Source organism: Stegodyphus dumicola, chromosome 11 (assembly GCF_044657685.1).
Source record: "Stegodyphus dumicola isolate Sdum_Otavi_A_Nest chromosome 11, ASM4465768v1".
NCBI classification, from domain to species: Eukaryota; Metazoa; Arthropoda; class Arachnida; order Araneae; family Eresidae; genus Stegodyphus; species Stegodyphus dumicola.
The window spans coordinates 42,455,526-42,475,813 of NC_140778.1; the positions used below are offsets into that span (position 1 = coordinate 42,455,526).

Below are 20,288 nucleotides of genomic sequence, written 5' to 3' on the forward strand. Positions count from 1 at the left end.
TTACAAATTGCATAAGCAAAGTTCAGGTGTAGGTTATCGCTTTAGTTTATTCAGTTCTTATTTGCTTGATAGGTCCTTGAATTTTTTTTGTTGATGGACCTTAAAATTACTTAATTTCTAGGTGTTCCTACGTTCTGCATATCTATGAACTCCGTCTGCATTATTTTCCCCTGCACACATGGAATAGCTCACTCTTGTAGAGCACTCAAATGCACTTATTCACTCAAATGTTTTCTAATTTAGCTGCTGTCAACTCATGACTAGGTTTGTGTCATTGTTTGATTAGCTGTTCTGTTTCCATTTGCAAGCCTATAGATATAGAACTTGTTTTGCAAACTCTGCAATCATGTAGTCAAGCATTCTGCTTGAAATCTGCACTGAGAAGGATGATTTGTGCTGTGATGATTATGTGCATAGAGATGGTAGAGGCATGTTGAGAATCTTCTCAACATCCCATCTTCTATCTTTATGTGCCATTTTGGCAACAATGTGAGTTTCCAATCAGCATATTTGCATTGAAACAAATATGCATAAGTAAAGATTATTAGACATTAAGCAAGCTAAGTAAAGTCATTAGCTAAAGATAGTGACTTTACTTAGAAGAGCCTGATTTCATGTTAAAATGTAAAAATTGTCTAATTAGCTTTAGGCATTCTCCCTGGTTAAGAGTTTTAGAGCATTCTGTGATCATGGTCTGTTTCGTATATTTTTGCAGATGAATGAGTTACGCTTCTTTAGTTTTCTTGTAGTTAAGCCCTTTGATTCCTTATGGCTGGAGATAAAATCAGAAATATTAAGGAATTGTTGGTTGATATTACACCTTCCCTGAACTGGAGTTCTTTTGTGAAAGACACATTTGTAATTTACAGAGATCTTCTGTAGCTGGTAATGGAAGTTGCTATTTTTGTAATATCTGGTAATGTTATTGGGTAAATTATTACCTTTATTGGAAAAGTCAAACATGAATGCTGATTCTTGTCATTTGACTTCTCCAATAATCATTATTCGGCATGTTTTTACAACCTGAGTTATTACCTGCTAATAAGTTCACTTTCTTTGGCATTGAGATTGTTATTTGTGTAGGAAATGCATATGAAAATTCTTATATTTTAATGCATTGCTGTTAAATTAAACTAATGCAACAGACTGAGTATAAATAACATGTTGTGTTTGAGATTTATAAGATTATGGGTGACACTTAACACTGTGTGTTGTAATGTTTACATTCCATATGCTTATAATATAAACAATATTATACATAAAACAATGGCTGATATTTTGTATATTTTGTTTGAATGTCTACTTTCATATATTGTTTCACGAAAATATAGTAAATTTAAATAATTTTCTTGTGCCATTGCTGCAAGGAATGATATTTGAATTTAACAAATATTCTCTATTCGTATAAAACTAATATAAATTAAGAAATTTTAATTGCAAAAATAAAAAATTAATTATTGCTGCGAACTAATTTACAATACCATTTAAATTCTAAGAGCATGTGTAAATTAAGTGCACATATCTAAAACCATGAAAAAATATATAATTCCAAATATTAATCTCAAAATTTTTTTTACAGAATTTTTAAGACCAAATTAATTTGCATTAAGTGAATAATTGTTCATTTAAAAATTAGGAAGTAAAATGACTAGGAATTAAATTATTAATTAAATGTCAATATAATTAAGAGTAGAAAACCAAATTTTTTAGAAAACCAAAGTAATTTAGAAACTCTTGCCTATTGAAAACTTCTCCTACATGAATATTTTAATTAAATATTTAATTATTAATTTAAATTAAAATAATAATTAAATGTCAATATAATTAAGAGTAGAAAACCAAATTCCAGTAGAAACCAAAAATAGTTAAGAGTAGAAAACGAATATTTTAATTAAATCATTAAATTTAATTGACATTTAATTAAAATATTAATTAAATGTCAATATAATTAAGAGTAGAAAACCAAAGTAATTTAGAAACTTGCCTATTGAAAACTTTCCCTACACGAATATTTTAATTTCTAGTTATTTTACTTGCTAAATTTCTCAAAATTCCTACTAATTTAAATTTGTTTTTTAATAATTGACAACATTTGATTTTTTTTTTTTATTTTTTTTTTTTTTTTAAAATTTACTGTACTCTAGCCTATATGGATGGCAAAACACAAATTGAGTAATTGAAGAGTTAGGTTTGGAGCCAACTATCCCTAAGTGTCTCCTGCCTGCTCAACAATTATTCACTTATGCAAATTAATTTGGTCTTAAAAATTCCTTAAAAAATATTTGAGATTAAAATTTTTTGGAATTATCTATTTTTTCATGGTTTTAGATACATGCACTTAATTTACATATGCTCTTAGAATTTAAATGATACTGTAAATTAGTTTGCAGTAATAATAAATTTTTTTATTTTTGAAATTAATTTATATTAGCTTTATAGAAATAGAGAATATTTGTTAAATTACTTTCATATATTTATGCATTTTTCACTGCCTGTTTTCTGTTATATGTAGTTGCTAATGTTTAATGTTCTTTATGAATATATTGAATTTTTCACATGAAAAATCATTGAAACTAAGAACCAGTGTAAATTTTTTAACATTTTATTCTTTGATTATTTAGGCTAAAATTATGAGAAAGAAAACTGATATTGCCCACTCGAGAACTGAGTGCAGTATATTGCGGAGAGTCCATGTAAATACAAAAATTTATAGTTTTCTTTGTATTAAATAGATGTATATGTATATTTTTCTCTTTTAAATTTTTTTACTGAGTTAATTCCTTTGTTTTCATGTTAAAGATTTAATTTTTTACTAATTTAGTTTTCTTTCTTGCTGTGCTATTTTACTTTGTATACATTACCTGACAGAGAAAATGCAACACCAAGTCTGGTTGTACAATTTGCAAACTGCAAAGAATATGCAAATGAATGATTAATGGAAATGTTCTGAAATGCAATTTTATCACATGATAAATTAAGTCAGACTCTTTCATCTTCTTTTCATTTTCAAATGAATAGCCAGTTTTAAAAACAGAAAAAATATAAAGTTGTTCTTTTTGGAAGAAAGAGAGAGAAGACAACTTTGCCTTCATTCAGCTTAAATGTAATTTATTTAATTTTTCCTATCTCATTTTAGCTTGAACAAAAGTCTTTCAACATAGCTAAAATTAAAAGTTAAAATACTGTCTATGATGAATGCATAGTTACTGCCAACTGCAGACACTTCATTGCCTGGTATGGTGAGCTTGAATGGAAAATTGAAAACAGTTTTATTCATTTTCATAATAGTAATGAAACTGTGTTTTGTTTAGAACTGGGAAAAAAAAAATAATATTTACGTCAGAGCTAATGTCTATGCCAAAGATGAGATGTTTATTGAAGCAAAAACCTTTTTTCGAATACTTTTTGATTCTTTACTTCTTTAAACTGTTTCATCAGTTTTTATAAAACAGCAGGAATGCTAGAAATGAAAAATTTTTAAGGTTCAAGGTTCCAATTTTTTTAAATTGGAAAATTTTTATAAAGGGCTTAAATTTTTACTATAAAATTAATTCTCAGATATGGTAAAGATGCATAGGCAGGCTTAGGAAAAAAGCTCTCTCATCACTTATTTATTTAAATATTGAAAAAAAAAAGTATTGTAACACTTTTTTACTTAATGCTACATGTTTCAAATCCATATTTTTGAAATTATTTCAACATATTTGATAAAACATTTTACAGCTCAAAGCATTTCAAAATTAAAAAAAAAAAATAATCATCTTCTTTTGTTTCAATCATGTTTCTTAAACTGTTTGAGTCCAATAGTCAGTAAAATTCTTGCCAAGAAATGCCAAGTAGTCATTTACTTTAATACTGAAATACAGTGAAGTTGCATGATACTATTTGCTTTAATTAAAATACTACCTAATTTTAATATATTGAGTGACCCATAAGTCTGTTAACATTTGAAAATTCAATAGTTCACTGAATAATGCAGTAAAGGAAGTAAAAATAGACACATATGCATGAAATGTCATGGGGTTTTATTGAAAGAAAAAAAGATGCTTAAAATGACCAACAGATGGGCACTTCTTATGATAACAAAAGCAATAATTAGCATAACAATTAATTTTTTAGCAAAGATTATTGTCTTAATAACAAATTTTCAACATGTTGGCCATCATTCACCAACAATACTTATATAGTCGAGGGAAAGTGTTATGAACAGCACTGTACAGAATATTTGTAGGTATGGTGAGAAATTGCCATCAGTTGTCTTGTAGTATCCCTAATGAGGTCAAACGATCACAGTAGACATGTAATTTCAGGTAACCTCACGATGTGGGCAAGGAATCGTTCACATGCGTAGCAATGTGGGATGAAGTGCCATCCTGCACAAAAGTCATACCCTCCAACAGGTCTTTATTAGCCAGGCTAGAGATAATGCGATTCTGCAACATATCAGTGTACCTCTCATCCATCGCACTGCCAGTTTGAGTAGCAGAACAATGCATTTTCTTGAAGAAAAAGTGGTCCAATAATAATTGATATGATAAATCTGCAACGCACCGTGACCAACACCCGTACGCAAGAATAGAAAAGTGACAAAATCATAAAGGGAATGATTCTCTCTTTTACTACAACTCATTTTATACACAATTCTCAATGCGGTGTCACTGTCATTTTGCTGCCCAGTGTGGTATGCTAGCTTTTTTTTTTTGTATTTTTTCTTTCAGTAAAACTCAATGCCAATTCAAGCATGTGTGTCAGTTTTTATGTCTTTACCTTCATTATTTCATAAATTATTGAATTTTCAAATGTTAATAGACCTATTGGCCATCCAATGCATATAAATACATAAAGAAACTTAATAAGAGGCAAAAATAAAAAACAAATTTTTTATACCCGTCCTGCATTATAGCTGCAGGATTGAAGTAAAATAAACTTCTAAGCATCTAAAGTAAAATTTTGCATTTTTTGTTTTTGAATTTGTGTACTACATTGATTCTTTTTTAAATTTTGAATTGTTTAGATTTTGTGTTAAACCTCTTATACAAGGATGCAATGATTAATATTGCTAAAGAATTGCCTTGCTTTAACTCCAGTTTACTTTTACATTAGATGCTTTATAGTATATATATACACATATGTATATATATAAGTTTATAGTTACTGCTTTGCTTGATAAATTATGTATATACATATATATAGAGAGAGAGAGAACACATGTTTGGGAAATGACGATAAAAGTAACTAGAACAAATTATATTACTTATATACAGTCTGTAAAATTATGAAAAAAGGAATGAGGAAAAGAATAGGTATCAATAAAATTTAGCTCATAGACTTTGGCATATTCCAAACACACATTCAGTTGTGCTTTGTGATCAAATGTAATGCCGTATTTTAATATAAAATCTGTAATATAATACAGTACAAAATCCATAATCGGGACTCACGGTGATTCCAGGTTAGGGGTTACTCTAGATTATAGATCATCAATTTAAATCTGGTAAGATGGAATGCAGAAATTATACAATTAAAAATATGAAACCGTAATTTATGAAATAACGAGCAATTATGATCTAAAGGGTATCAAAATTTGCAACAAAAAAAAAAAAAAAAAAAAACTTACTATTTATTTGTTTACTTTAGTAAACATTTCTATTATTTAGCAAACATTTGTAAGTTGTTTAAGTTGCTCCGTTTTTTTGTGCTGGTACTTTTCTCTTCAATTCTATGAATAGATATAATTTCTTGTTCAGTTACAAAGTTCCACTGTTCAAGTCCTGTAAAGGCCCATCCACACTCGAAACGTAGCTGACGAACGCGCTTTTACATTAACAGTCAATGCCAATGCCAATGATTTGAAAATTACGGAGTTCCTATGGTTCAAAACCATTTACCTCCTCATCAGAATTAATAAAAGCGAGCAGAAATGGGAAAAAATTTTGCATAGAGGGAGCCACTGGCTCAAGAAAGTTTAGGGATAGAGATGAGATAATAAAAACTTAATAATCATGATATTTTTTATAAGTTTTTAGATTTTATAATTTTTTTGTATTTAATATTTTATACTTTTTTTTCTGGTTTTTATAAATTTTGTACACAATACAACACTAAAGCAGAAAGCGGAGAGGAAAGATTTTAAGATTAATAGGCTCATTGGCATGTGGCTTGTGTAGGATAGTGCAAATAATAAATATGAACGCGTTGAAAATATTCATGGGCAGATTTTAAAAATCTGCGGGAGATGTGATTCTATGCGAACAGATTGATAACTTTGCTTGAAGATCTTGGTTGCAGGTAAAGATGGTAATAAGCAATTATATGGCAGCTCGCTGAAAAGACTTCCTTCCTTCATGGCGCGGGAGCTGGTACTGATGTAGAGAGGGCGTGTCTTGCCCTTTTAGATGGAGGGTAGATGCCGAACTCTCGGCCAATCACGGTTCTTGGTCTCCTCTGTGAGCTGCGAATAGCAGGATCGTAGGCTGGCATCTGCTGAAGTGCTCGGTTATCAATCTGTTCAATTTTGAGGAATAAATTTTGACTATGTTTTTTGATAAGGTAATCAACAGGTTTAATGTTAAGGTCCGAATGAATCACATCTGTACGGACGTACCAAGCTGCGTTTAGGGCCATACGTAAGGTTTTACTTTGAAAAGATTGAAGTTTTTTCACATGAGTTTTTGCAGCAGTACCCCAGATTGTACATGCATACATAAAGACAGGTCTTATTATGGAAGTATAGAGAAGGATTTTGTTTTTAATTGACAGATTGCTCTTTCGAGCTAAAAATGGGTAAAGTTGGGCTCTGGCACCTTTTGCTTTGTTGAGAACATTTTCAATGTGAAGGCGCCAGGTTAATTTTGAATCAAGTACAACTCCTAGGTACTTGTAAGAGTTTGACCAGGGAACATAGTCGTCAAAGAATTTAATATTAATGGAAGGGTACGGGAGGGGGCTACGTTTGAATATCATAGCAGCACATTTAGCAACATTAATTTTTATTTTCCAAGTGATGAGCCAGTGCTCAAGGCTAGAGAGATAACTCTGAATGTTTTGGACTAAGTTTTCCAGGCGTTTGTGTTGAGCTAGGATGGCCGTATCATCTGCATAAAGTGCAAGAGTGATACTTGGTGATTTTGGTATGTCCTTTATGAAAATGTTGAACAAAATTGGGCCTAAAAGTGACCCTTGGGGGACGCCGCTTAGTATAGGACGGGGTGTCGAAATGATAGAATTAACTCGTACAGAAAAAGATCTATTAGTGAGGTACGAATTAATTATATGAATTAAATGGGCCGAAACGTCAAGTCGTATGAGCTTGATAATAATTCCTATATGCCAAGTCCTATCAAATGCTTTGGCTATGTCAAGAAATAAAGCGCCAGTAAGCATTTTGTTACGAAACCCTTCGTGAATGAACTCCACTGTCCTCAGCAGCTGGTGCGTGGTGCAGTGTTTTGCTCGAAATCCAAATTGTTCATCAATCAGAACGTTGTGATTTCGGAGAAAATCATTCAGGCGTTTAAGTAACACAAACTCGTATATCTTGGATAACGAGGATAGGAGGCTGATAGGTCTATAATTTTGAGGGTTAGAAAGGCTTTGGCCTGGTTTTGGAATAGGCACAATAAGTGCTTGTTTCCAGCTTTGAGGAAAATAGCAATGCTGTATCATAAAATTTATAAGCATTACTAAGAAAAATAGATAGTGGGTGGGTAAATTTTTAATCATACGATTAGAAATAGAGTCCATACCAGGGGCTTTTTTGGGTTTGAGCTTGGTAATGTATTCACTTACCTCGCTCATGGATGTGTATTGTATTTCTCTCGCAAAAGGCGAGGAGAGGAAACGTTCAACATCTTGTGGGAAAGAACTTGCGCTGTTCGCAAAAATTCCTTCATTATGTGGTGTAAATTGAGTTTGAAGAGAATCCGCAATTAATTCGGATTTCTCAGCGTCTGTGTGAGCCACCACTGCGTCCTTAGCTAAGGACGGAATGTTAGATTTGTGTTTGCGTAGGCGGGCTGATGCGCGCCAAAGACTGTTATCATTGGTCGTTAGGGACTGAATGTAATTCGTGTACTGTGATTGGAAGAAATGGTCACATGATGCCTTGATCTCATTTTGGAGAGCACGGAGTTGAATTTTTAAGCCAGGATTTCTATTTCTTTGCCAAAGTCTCCGTACTTTATTCTTTTCTTTAATTTTGAGTTTAATTTCTTGAGGTAATTTACGAAAATTGGGTCTGAGGGTGGGTTTTGATACTTCCTTATAAGTATCTGTTAAAATGGTCGTTAAGTGATCAACTGCCGAGTCTATATCATGGCTGGATTTAATTTCAAGGGAGGGCAAACTTTTACTTTTAAGTTTGAAACTAAAATTGTCCCAGTTTGTAGAGACGAGTGCCGGAGAATTTTGATTAAAGATAGTGCAGTTAAGGTCTATGATTACGGGGTTGTGATCTGAGGATAAACAGTTTTCCACAGTCACGTGATATCCAAAGGGGATGTTTCGAAAAAGTGCCAAATCGATGAATGAAGGGGCACCCCGTGAACCATATCTAGTAGGGGAATCCGGCGCAATAATTTTAAATTGGGCGCACTGAGCCCATTTTAGAAGGCCACGACCAGCAGGGTTTGATCTATGGCAACGCCAATGCTGGTAGTGACAATTTAAATCACCAGCTATGATTAGATTGTTGGAAAAGGTGAGCAATTTGTTAAAATCAACCACAGGTAAATTTCCACCTGGTGGAAGATAGGCAGAGATCATTACAAGGGAGGGCGAATTTTGAATGAAAATTTCGATGATTGTTGCCTCGAGTTTACTCATACTCGGAGTGTCAATTCTTTTGTGTGGTATTGAATTTTTAATATAGACACATGTGCCACCATGATAGACATCACGAGTATTAGAAGCTTGTCTGTCATTTTTATATAATGCATAATTTTCAAGCTTGGGAGCTCTCCCTGGCTGGAGTTTGGTCTCTTGGACAAAAATAATGTCAAAATCCTTCTCTTCCACATAGTCTCGAAACTCATGGAATTTGGATAGAATGCCATTTGCATTCCAAGTGCATAGTTTTAAGTTTTTCAATCCTTTCAAGGTATTGAATTTTACTGTCTGGGGATATCAGAGAATTGGAGAGTAATATAACTCTCAAAGATGTAGTAAGCCGCGTCAGCACCAGATGGAGCCACTCTGAGCTGCGGTAAGGCGTTTTTGAATGCCAAAAGAAGTCTGCTCTGGTCAATACCAGGCTGGTTTGAAATTTGAATGATTGCCAAAAGGATTTCGGTGCAATTTAGCGTCGAATTAGCTCCTAAGGGGACCGATAAATTTGGAATAATTTGGGGTGCAGCTTGTTGCATACCAGTAAGTGCTGCGGAGAAAGAAACTCCAGGGCGAATATTATTTGCACTGGGTGTAGGTGCAGCCGACAGTGTTGGGAATTGTGTGTTGTTTTGGATATTAATTTTGTCTGCGTTGGTTTTTTCAGCGGTCAGACTGGGTTTGGTGCTCGGTTTCGAATTTGATCTGTTTTTGGAGCCTGGAAATCTTGGGCAGGAACGCCAGTTTGCTGCATGGTTTCCTGCGCAGTTTGCACATTTGTTGGGTGCTTCAAAAGGTTTCGGACAGTCTTTTGCTTGGTGTGGACCTGCACACTTCACACATTTTCTAGGGAGAGTACACACTTCTGATGAGTGAAAGAACCCTTGACAGCGCCAGCACTGTGAAGGGCCTTTCTGTCCTTTAAAGTGCTCCATGGCAACTTCAGTTCCAAGGAGCTCTGTGATATTGTAAATTTCTTCTGCTTTAAGGCTATTGTAGATCTGGACGTAGAATAGAGGCATCGGCATTTTTGTCTTCCATCTTTTTAGTTGTGATATCTTATGAATCTTGAAACCGAGTACTTCCACCGCAGTCTGCACAACACTGAGTGGTGTGTTTGAGGGTAATCCCCTAATAACTATTTTTAGTGGCCTGTCGGATTTAAGGGTGTGTGATTTAAATTCAATAGTGTTGTCTGTTAAAAATCTAACGACAGTCCTGTAGTCGGTTTCATCTGAAGTGGTTAATTTTAAAAAGTCTATGTTCTGTTTTGATTGGACTGTCGGTGCGTGTCTTTTGAGTTGATTTAGGAGGAAGAACCAATCAGCTCTAGGCTTAATAAAAATTGGTGGGGGTGCCTGTACTTTTTGAATTGGAATGTCTGTCGGCTGCTGTGTAGACTGTTCTGTTGTATTTGTTTGGATGACATTAAAAGAATTTGGAGTGGTTATATTATTAGATTCAGTAGAGATGGGTTTGGTTTGTGGTTTTTTTGCAATTAAATGTTTAGGTGGTATTACAAAGCCTTCAGAATCTGTAGGGCGTGTGCGTTTTTTGGGTCAGATTTAGGAGTTTCTATTGGGGTTTTTGGTTTTTCTGTAGGGGTGGTTTTAGGAGAATTTGGAGTGGTGTGTTCCGAAATAGGGGGTTTTGAAGATTTAGCCTGACACTCTTTAAAAAATTCATCTTCAGTGGCAGGAAGGGTAAAGAGGTTTACTCCGAGGTTTGTGCATAAGGTGTGGAGAGAAAATAAAATGCGCTCACCCTCGTTGGTCATTTGCTTGATCATCTGGTCCTTGGCTGGGTTGTCCGATCGCTGCAGTCGCTGAATATCAAAAAGCAAATCAGTATGTCGATTCTTCAAGGCGTAGATCTGTATTGCGCTTTTCGACAATTCCATCGCTGAGGGAGAGGCAGGTGGAGGAGTAGTCGTGTCCATATCGGTGGAGATCCTTAATTGAGATGAGGCAGCGGTAGAATTACCAGCTGGCGGCGCCGTATTCGGGTTCACATTGCTTTGCAGGAGCTCTGAGCTCTTACGTCCTTCATCCTCTTCGTCCATGACGAGAATTAACAGTCAAGTCAAGTCGTCATTCTAGTACTTGGTATTTACTGCTAAGAGTATTAACCAATAATTATCCGGCCTCAGATATTAGCATTTAATTTTTTGAATAGAGGTGCGTAAGCACCGTGCCCTCGGGCAAAAGAAACATAGGTGGCAAAGCAGGGTAAATTAAGGTGAGATAACTATTAAAGTATAAATAATAATTTGCATACAGAGTAGGTGCATGGAGCTTGATTCGGTGCAGTAGAGAGGCGGTAACAAAGAATCTGTAAGGTGTAATAATAAGCAGAGATTAGCAGAGCTGGAGCAAATCGCATGTATTCGTTACCGAGTAACGGGTACATCGGTTGACTCTAAGTACCTATTCGGTACTCACAAATTCATTTCGTTACTCGCATCTGTTCGTTACTCGCATCTGTCGTATGATGCGGTTTATTCGAGTACGAATGATGCGGTTGCTATTCGAATACGTATGATGCGGTTTCTATGCGAATACGAATGATACGGTTTCTATGCGAATACGAATGATGCGGTTGCTGTTGGAATACGAATGATACATTTGCTAACAATACCCGTGTGCCACATTTTTCATTGATAATTTCGAACTTTTTTGGTTAACTCATCGGCCAAACTCTTGTTTACATTATGTGTTTTAGTTGAAATATTGTTTAGTTGTTGATATTTAAGAAAATGATCAATTTTGATAGCGTGAAGCGTTATTTTGTATTTACTTTTCACATTTAGATTTATAGTGCATATTATGTTTGTAATTTGAAAATTTAGATGAATATTGATTTTTTTCTTGAGCGTGCCATAGGGAGATTTTATTGATTTGAAATATTTATATACTGCACTTAGGTATTGTTTAAATAAGAATATGTAGCATAATATAAGTTCTTTACTTCCTTGTACGAAATAAAAAGGAAGTAAGTATTGTAATCGAGAAAAATTTTTGGGAATCATATTTCAACGGAAATATCCATTTTTGACGATTACAGAATCCATGTGAATTATTTTTTTGGATGACGTCTGTACGTACAAACACATTTTTTTTTTTTTTTTCCAGAAACGGATTGTTAAATGTAATCCCATTTACTCTAAGCTGATACTTATGACTAATGATTATGACATTAAGCTGATACTTATGACTAATGATTAAGTTGATACTTGAAAGGGATTTTTTCGTGATATGTAAGTACGTATATATGCATTTCGCATAACTCAAAAAAGATTAGTTGTAGAACGTTGAAATTTTGTATATGGGCCCGTTATAACATCTAGATGTGCACCTCCCATTTTATTGCAAACGGTAATACTACAAAACGTAAATATGTATATTTTAAAGAAATTATAATTAAATGTAAAGTACATATATATATATATATATATATATATATCTTTATAATATTTATTTATCACTAAGTAAGTTACTTGACTTTTATTATTTTACCAGAGTATAGATAGAAATTTGGTTATGTAGCCTATTCTTCTAAAACGACGTTTCGTCGCTGCCTTCCCCCACCAATTCCCTTTTTTTCCGTTTCGGATTATTTGGTTACGGCAATGCACACTAGGGCTATTGCCTAAGGGAAGGGATGCCTTCGTGGAGGACTTTTTAAAGGAAACTGGCTCATATGCAAGTTACACATGGGGAAAGCCACGAAAACGCCCGTGCAGCCAGCCGTTAGCCGGGAATTGAACACCGGAACGAACTATTAGTCTTCAGCGACTTTACCGCTCGAGCGCTGGTGGGCTCTTCGCTGTTTGCAAAATAGGTGTTCACTTTACGATAAAGCAAGCACCTGTTTTCTTCAATTAAAACAGGTTAGACGATATGACTCTTACTACTTCAATCTCACTTAGCTTTGATTTCTAATATTGATTCAATATTTTCTGTAGACATTCTGATTAGAATAATGGATTTAAAACATGTGCAAAAGGTGTGTATCTAAATATAATTAGGTTTTTATAACATATGGCCCATTTTATTAATTTATAAAACAATATTATCGCTGTTTAGAACCACATTATCGCTGTTTTGAAAGAAAGCAAAAATGTGACAAATGTATAATGAACATTAATATACATGCTTTACTAGAAATTCACCCTTTCGTCATTAGCGGTTCTGATGAAAGGAATGGGGAGAAGCAGCAAACGAAATAACGAATAACGGACAAATAACGAAAGCTAATCTTTAATGCGGTCTCCCAGTTTCTGTATTTGCATTTGGGAAAGTTTTATGGTCATTATGAAAAAGTGAAAATTTGATATGGATTCCGCATGACTTCCTTCTACGACTAATTAAATTATGCTTATTTTTTCTGCACTTCATTTAAACTTATTTCCTCGAATTATTCTAACTCAATTAAGCGATACCCGAAGGCAAGTTCAAATGGTATCAAACATTGCAAATCTTGAAACTAAATTTCCCGGTCAATCTTTGTCCTACGGGACTCAAACTTCTTGTATTTTTATTTTTTCATAACAAGTATAAAACTTTGCCAGATATAAATATAGAAACCAGAAGACGACATTAAAAGTTAGATTTCATAATTTGTTCAAATTTTTTTTTTTTTTTTTTTTTTTTTTTTTTTAAATTTGACATATTTTCGTCATTTAAAATACTTCTGTATTTTTGTTGCACCGTATTTAAATATGCTTCCTCGAGTTATTGACATTAAATTACATTAATTCCATTATCTATCGGAAAATAATTATAGCAAGTCATCTATTTACGACATCTCTAAGAGGTCACCTTTTATGACATCTCTATTTTTGGGAACATAAACAAACATTGGTAATGAACATCATCTTCGTAAGACCACCACATGTAAAATCCTCTAAAAGCATGAATGGTTGCATTTAATGAGGACCCATTACTTTTAATAAGGAATGTAACATTAATCTTAATTATACATGTTTTTGATGTGTGTGCCAAAATAGTGATAACGTACTTCTGTTGCTTTAGAAATGTGTGATATTAAAAAAATGCATACTATACGACAAAAATGTTATTATATTCAGATACGCACCTTTTGAACATGTCTGAAATTCATTATTCTGCTCAGCATAATTTGTCTGCATAAAATATTAAATAATATTAAAAAATCAAAAGCTAAGTCGAAGTAGAAACAGTCATCTTTTCTAAACCATTTTAATTGAAGTAAACAGACGTTCGCCTTATCGTAAAGTAAACACATATTTTTCAAACATCGGATGAAACGGGAAAGAGAGAATTGGTGGGGAAAGGCAGCGAACGAAATAACACTTTTTCGAGCTGGGGATGAAATGAGAAAGGACGAAACGATACTAAGCCAATAAGACAAGATCTGGTATTTTACTTTATTATTTAATTAGTCATCACAAATTTAAAATCTATTTTAATTTTTATTTGTTTTTACATTTTTATTAAATTGTACTTATAAGTATTTTATATTTCAGTTGCTAATTATTATGTTACTTTAATTATTCATTATTTTAATCACTATTTTTTATTATTTTAAATATTAAGTTTTTTAATAAGTAATTTTGTTATTTTAATTACTAATTCATGTTATTATTGTAATATTTATTTCCTTTCTTTCTTTATTTTTTATTTTATATTTTCCTGTTTTCCTGACTGCCTACCGTACACCCTTCTGACTTTAGAAACTAAGCCCTGACAGCAATAGAAAAATTAATAATGAATCCAGTGTACCAAAAAATAATAGCCAAAATAAAGTGAATTATTTCTACCCAACTCCCTATCGCAGCACTACCCAGTTCCAGTGGGGTAGAATAGCTCACGTGATTCAATGCAATGCGACGTTTCAAGGCCCTTTTTAGGGCCGCAGACCGATAAAAAAGAGTCAGGATACGGATACCGATCGATTTTACCGAAAGTAACGAGTAACGATACGATAGTAACGAGTACTGGTTCACCGAGTAACGAATACATACGGGTACACAATTTCTCGTTACTTCTTTTTCATTCATTCATTACAAATTATGCCGAAATATTGCATGTGATGCAACGTGTCCGGCTCATGACAAGTACGCCCAAAGGGCACATGACATAAAAGTGTCTGGACCGAGTGATAGGAGGCAATAGGAATTGAAATAAAGAGGGGGTGACCACATGACGCCACAAGCAGAGAATCGAACTTAAAGCCCAAGACCAGGAGAGGCAACAATGTGTGGAGTGTCAGAGTTAAAGTTGTTCATGATAGGTATGCTACGAAAAAACATGATATATTAGCAAAATACAATTTTATTACATAAGATAAATACAATAAGTGAGCATATACAATACAAAATACAAAAGAATACGAGTTATAATACGAAAATTTATGTACAATATATACAAAAAAGATGAAGTTGCATGAAAGACTGTTTAAGTAGGAAAATTAGTGTCCCTGGTAAGGAAGGCCGCTAATGGTCTGATTTTGATATCTTCAGGAAACACGGTGTAGTCGAAAACTTTAAAGTAATTCATGTACGAGCAATTTCTCGCCTTATCAAAAAATTTCCGATTTGCATTATGGAGGAAATTCTCGATATTCTCTATTTTTAAATCTATGTGTAGAGTTTCATTGGAAACATAAAAATGAGCATTCGTGATTTGCCTTAAAAATTTGTTTTGAGTGATCTGTAATTTCTTGATTTCATTTTTCGTATAAGTCGCCCAGGCTGGAGACGCGTAAGAAAAGATAGGCCGAATAATGGCAGTATAAATATGTCTTTTTCTTCGTAGGTCAAGTTTTGAATTTTTTCCGATTAATGGAATAAGATCTCTGATAGCCGCAACTGTTTTGCCTCTTACTTTTTGGATGTGGTCTTTCCATGTGAGTTTATTGTTTAATACAACACCAAGGTATGTAGCTTTGTTCACAAGCGGAACTTCGACATTAAAGATTTTAAGTTTGTTTACAAATGGACTTCTAGAGTGCCTTTTTCCTATAATTATAAGCTGGGATTTTTGTGCATTGATGGCTATGCGCCATTTCGTGCACCATTGCTCAATTTCTGGAATTTTATCCTGCAATTTAGAAATGGCAAGTTCTTGATTGTGAGACTTGTATGCAAGCGCCGTGTCATCGGAGTAACATCCTAAATAAAAATTAGGGTCTGTGCATATTTTAGGGAACTCGGCAACATAAAATATAAAAAGAATTGGTCCCAAAATTGATCCTTGAGTCTTCTGGGATCAGAGTTGTCGTTACCAATATTGACAAAGAATTTTCTGTGTTTAATAAAAGAATAAATGAGTAATATCAGGTCTCTGTCAAAATCCAAGGATATAAGCTTGAGAATAAGCCCCTCATGCCAGACGCAGTCGAAAGCTTTCGCCACATCTAGCATGAGTAAGGCGACACTCTGATGTTTGAAAAGTGCAGAACCGATGTATTCACATAGTCGGACAAGCTGCTTGGTCGTAGACAATTTCTTACGGAAGCCAAACTGTTCAGGAGGTATCTTATCCATGTAAGGCTCGATTCTCTTATAGATAACACGTTCGTAGATTTTGCCCAGACCGGGCAGTAAGCTAATTGGTTTGTAACCCTCCGGGGAGGTAGCATTTTTACCAGGCTTGGGTAATAAAATTACTTTAGCAGTTTTCCATTTATAGGGGAAATAATTATTTTCAAGACAGGCATTTAAAATGCTGACATATTTCGTGATAACATTAATAGGCATGTTTTTGATAGCGACGTTGGTGATGTTATCCATAATCCAAAAATCGGAAATTTTTTGATAAGGCGAGAAATTGCTCGTACATGAATCATTTTAAGGTTTTCGACTACACCGTGTTTCCAGAAGATATTAAAATCAGACCATTAGCGGCCTTCCTTACCAGGGACACTAATTTTCCTACTTAAACTATCTTTCATGCAACTTCATCTTTTGTATATATTGTACATAAATTGTCGTATTATAACTCGTATTCTATTGTATTTTGTATTGTATTTGCTCACTTATTGTATTTATCGTATGTAATAAAAAATTGTTTTTTGCTAATTTATCATGATTTATCGTAACATACCTATCAGGAACAACTTTAACCCTGACATTCCACACATTGCTGCCTCTCCTGGTCTTGGGCTTTAAGTTCGATTCTCTGCTTGTGGCGTCATGTAGTCATCCCCTCTTTTTTTATTTCCTATTGCCTCCTATCACTCGGTCCAGACACTTTTTATGTCATGTGCCCTATGGGCGTACTTGTCATGAGCCGGACACGTTGCATCACATGCAATATTTCGGCATAATTTGTAATGAATGAATGAATCGGGTTATTGTCCATTTTTATATTCAGATTGATGGGATAGTTTTTCTTATAACGGCGGTATAAGACAATGCAGCATTTGGATGGATTAAGGTTAATCTTCCAGAATTTGCACCAGTTGGAGATACATTGAACATGGGAATCAAGTTTGTCTATGGCATATTGTGGGTTTATGGAATTAGAAAGAATGACTGTATCGTCGGCGTATTTGAGAATCTTGGCTGAAATGGGATTAGGCATATCATATGCATAAATATTAAAGTTAGTTGGTGAGAGAACAGATCCTTGTGGAAGTCCCCTGTACATATTTTTGATATTAGAGAGAGCATCTCCACATCTTACTTGAAACGTTCTGTCATCTAAGTAGGAGATAATGATTTTAATGAGATTTATAGGAACTTGCAGTTTGGAAAGCTTATAGATAAGGCCAGCATGCCACACTCGATCGAAAGCTTTCTCGAAATCAAGGTAGCATGCTGCCACAGTATTTTTCTTTTGAAATTCGACGGCAACATATTCAATTAAGTTGAGAATCTGATGCGAAGTAGAATGACCTTTTTTGAAACCGAATTGTTGGTTGTCTATTTGATTTAAATTATTTGTGTGATCATTAAGTCTTCTCAGGATAATCCTTTCGAAGATTTTGCTTATGGCAGGGAGTAGACTAATTGGCCTATAACTTGTTACTTCTTTTGGATTTGGTCGTTTTGAATTGAGTTTGAAAGTATGAAAAGGAATTGCTTTTTCCTTTAGATATTCAGTTATTATTCTATAATGATCTGGGGTGAAGACACGAATGGTGAGCCTTCCTCCTTTTAGGTCTCCTGTGTAGTTTTTGATAAGAATTCAGATTTTATTCTATCCCAATTTCCAGTGAAATCTGCTAGGACAATTGGTGGGATATGTCCTGCCGTCTTTTTTGGCGCATCATTTGTGTTGTCTTCTTCCATGTTAGTTTCTAGATTGAGAATTTCAAATTTGTTTTCCTGAGGGGGGTAAACAACTTCAGGTTTATTTAGCTTTTGGGTTTTTCTCGGTGACGTGAAACCTTCACTGTCAATTTCCATTTTCTTTTTACGATTTTTTCCGCTAAGGGTGCGTTTATGTCTGTTCACGTCGTCGTCCTTCTTGGATTTTGACGGGGTTTTAAGAAAGTTTGCTTGATTAGATGTTTCGTTTGGTTGTTTAGCAGAGCCGTTCTCTGATTTATTATTTTTTAACTCATCCATGGGTGTTTCATTTATGTAGGTAAGATATTCTATTTGTTCGTGGAGCTGGTTAATTCGGGGGTCAGCTTTAGGAATATTCGCATTAGTTAAACTTTCAGCCTCTAGAACTAAAGAATTGATTCTTAATGTGAGATTGTCATAATCTATTTCACCGCAGTTACTCCCACGTATCTGCTCTAAGTATCTGTGCAGTTTGTTCTCCTCAATATTGCTCATCTCGGGCAGCTATTAACCTAACCAATGGCTCGGTAATGCATGCTCTAGATCAACAAGAGAGAAAAGAAAACTTACCAGACATTCAGCGTGAGCAGGTAATCCAAAAGTAATCCAAAATTGGTAATCCGATACAAGAGCGATCCCGAAAGAAAGCAGAGCGCAGAGAAATCCGACGACTGAATGACTGACATTACCAGCGGAAAAGCGTCCAAACGAGTATGCTTGCGAAGAGTACGTTTAACCAATAGAATTATTTTGTGCAAAAATCACATGGCGCTGTAATATAGCGTCAACGGAGCTGTATCTTGTTACTTCGCTGTGCTTCTATATGTTTGCAGCAAGTTGCCCAAATCAGATGGTTTTTTGATAGCTGAAACTTTACTTCATTAAGCAGAGGCAAAACCACAAAAAAAAAAAAAAAATAACGAGAATGGTTCCGAAAGATTTATTTAGAGTGACCTGTTCAAAGAGATTTTTTTTTCTTTACTGTCTCGTTTGCGAAATGAATATCCAGAATTATTAAATTTCTACTATTAGCTCACACTCTCGGTATATCTTGTTCAAATTTTCAGTCGTTAATAAAATACTTTTTTTCCATCCACTCAAGTTCAAATACAATTTTTTAAACTTGTAGTGGATGACACTTGATGTTATACAGCTTTTTCACATATTAAATTTTTTTAAATTTTTAATTAAAAAAATTCTGTTTGCATTTTTATTTTATTTATTTATTTGTATTTTTTAAATTTTTCTTTGTCGACCTAAGTAGGAATTGACTTTTTTTTTTTTTTTTTTTTGTTGTTTTTTTTGTTGTCAAAAGTCGTTAATCCGTACTCGTTGGGACTTCGGCGATTCCTTATTATCGATTTTTCCGATTTATATATCATCAGTTTAAATCTGGTAAGATTGCATGCAGAAATTATAAAATTAAAAATATGAAACCGTAATTTATGAAATAAAGAACAATTATGATCTAAAGGGTACCAAAATTTACAAAAAAAAAAAGCTTAATATTTATTTGTTTAATTTATTAAACATTCCTTTCAATGTAAGTTGTTTAAGTTGCTTCGTTTTTTATGTGATAATACATTCTCTTTAATTCTAAAAACAGACATAATTTCTTGTTCAGTTACAAAGTTCTGCTGTTCAAGTCCTATAATTGCTGTGTCTACCGACTAATTTGTCAATCGAAATTTTTTTGTTTTCAATAACCTCTGTCACTTTCTTCGCTATCGGAAGTGAATTATAATGATGACGAGTTTGATTTAAATCATATCAAAGACGGAGTACATCGAGATGAAGTACTACATTTAGTAAGGAATTATAAGCCAAATAAAATAAAAACATCTTCCCTGAAGATAAAGATAGTGCTGACAGATCAACTTCCAATTCATTGCGTGCCACGGCGTTAAAGATAAACAAATGTTAAAGTTTAGATAAACAAAGGATATGCCTTTATCCATTTTTTGTAGCAATTCCACTTTTTGTTTAATGAACTTCGAAACATACTTTCGCTTTGTAGATCCTTTACATATTAATAAATATATATCAGAAATTCTATTTGACATAATCGAAAGTTCAAGCTTACTTTTATAAAATTGCTCTAACAGTCTGCAAAAAATAATAAGCCGGATCCAATTCGAAGATTAAGGAACAACACAATCTTCAACATTATCTGAAATAGATAATTAGA

The 20,288-nt window shown here is 33.7% G+C and overlaps 1 protein-coding gene across 1 annotated transcript in view; it reads left to right on the top strand.

Annotated features, from left to right (window-relative positions):
* The first annotated feature begins 768 nt into the window (after positions 1-768).
* The window catches only part of LOC146993907 (ribosomal protein S6 kinase beta-2-like), a 63,859-nt gene continuing 44,339 nt past the window's right edge, over positions 769-20,288 (top strand). Inside the window, exons 1-2 of the mRNA XM_085826274.1 lie at positions 769-858; positions 2,622-2,693. Coding sequence (XP_085682400.1) covers positions 769-858; positions 2,622-2,693 — 162 coding nt within the window. The remainder of the gene's footprint in view (positions 859-2,621; positions 2,694-20,288) is intronic.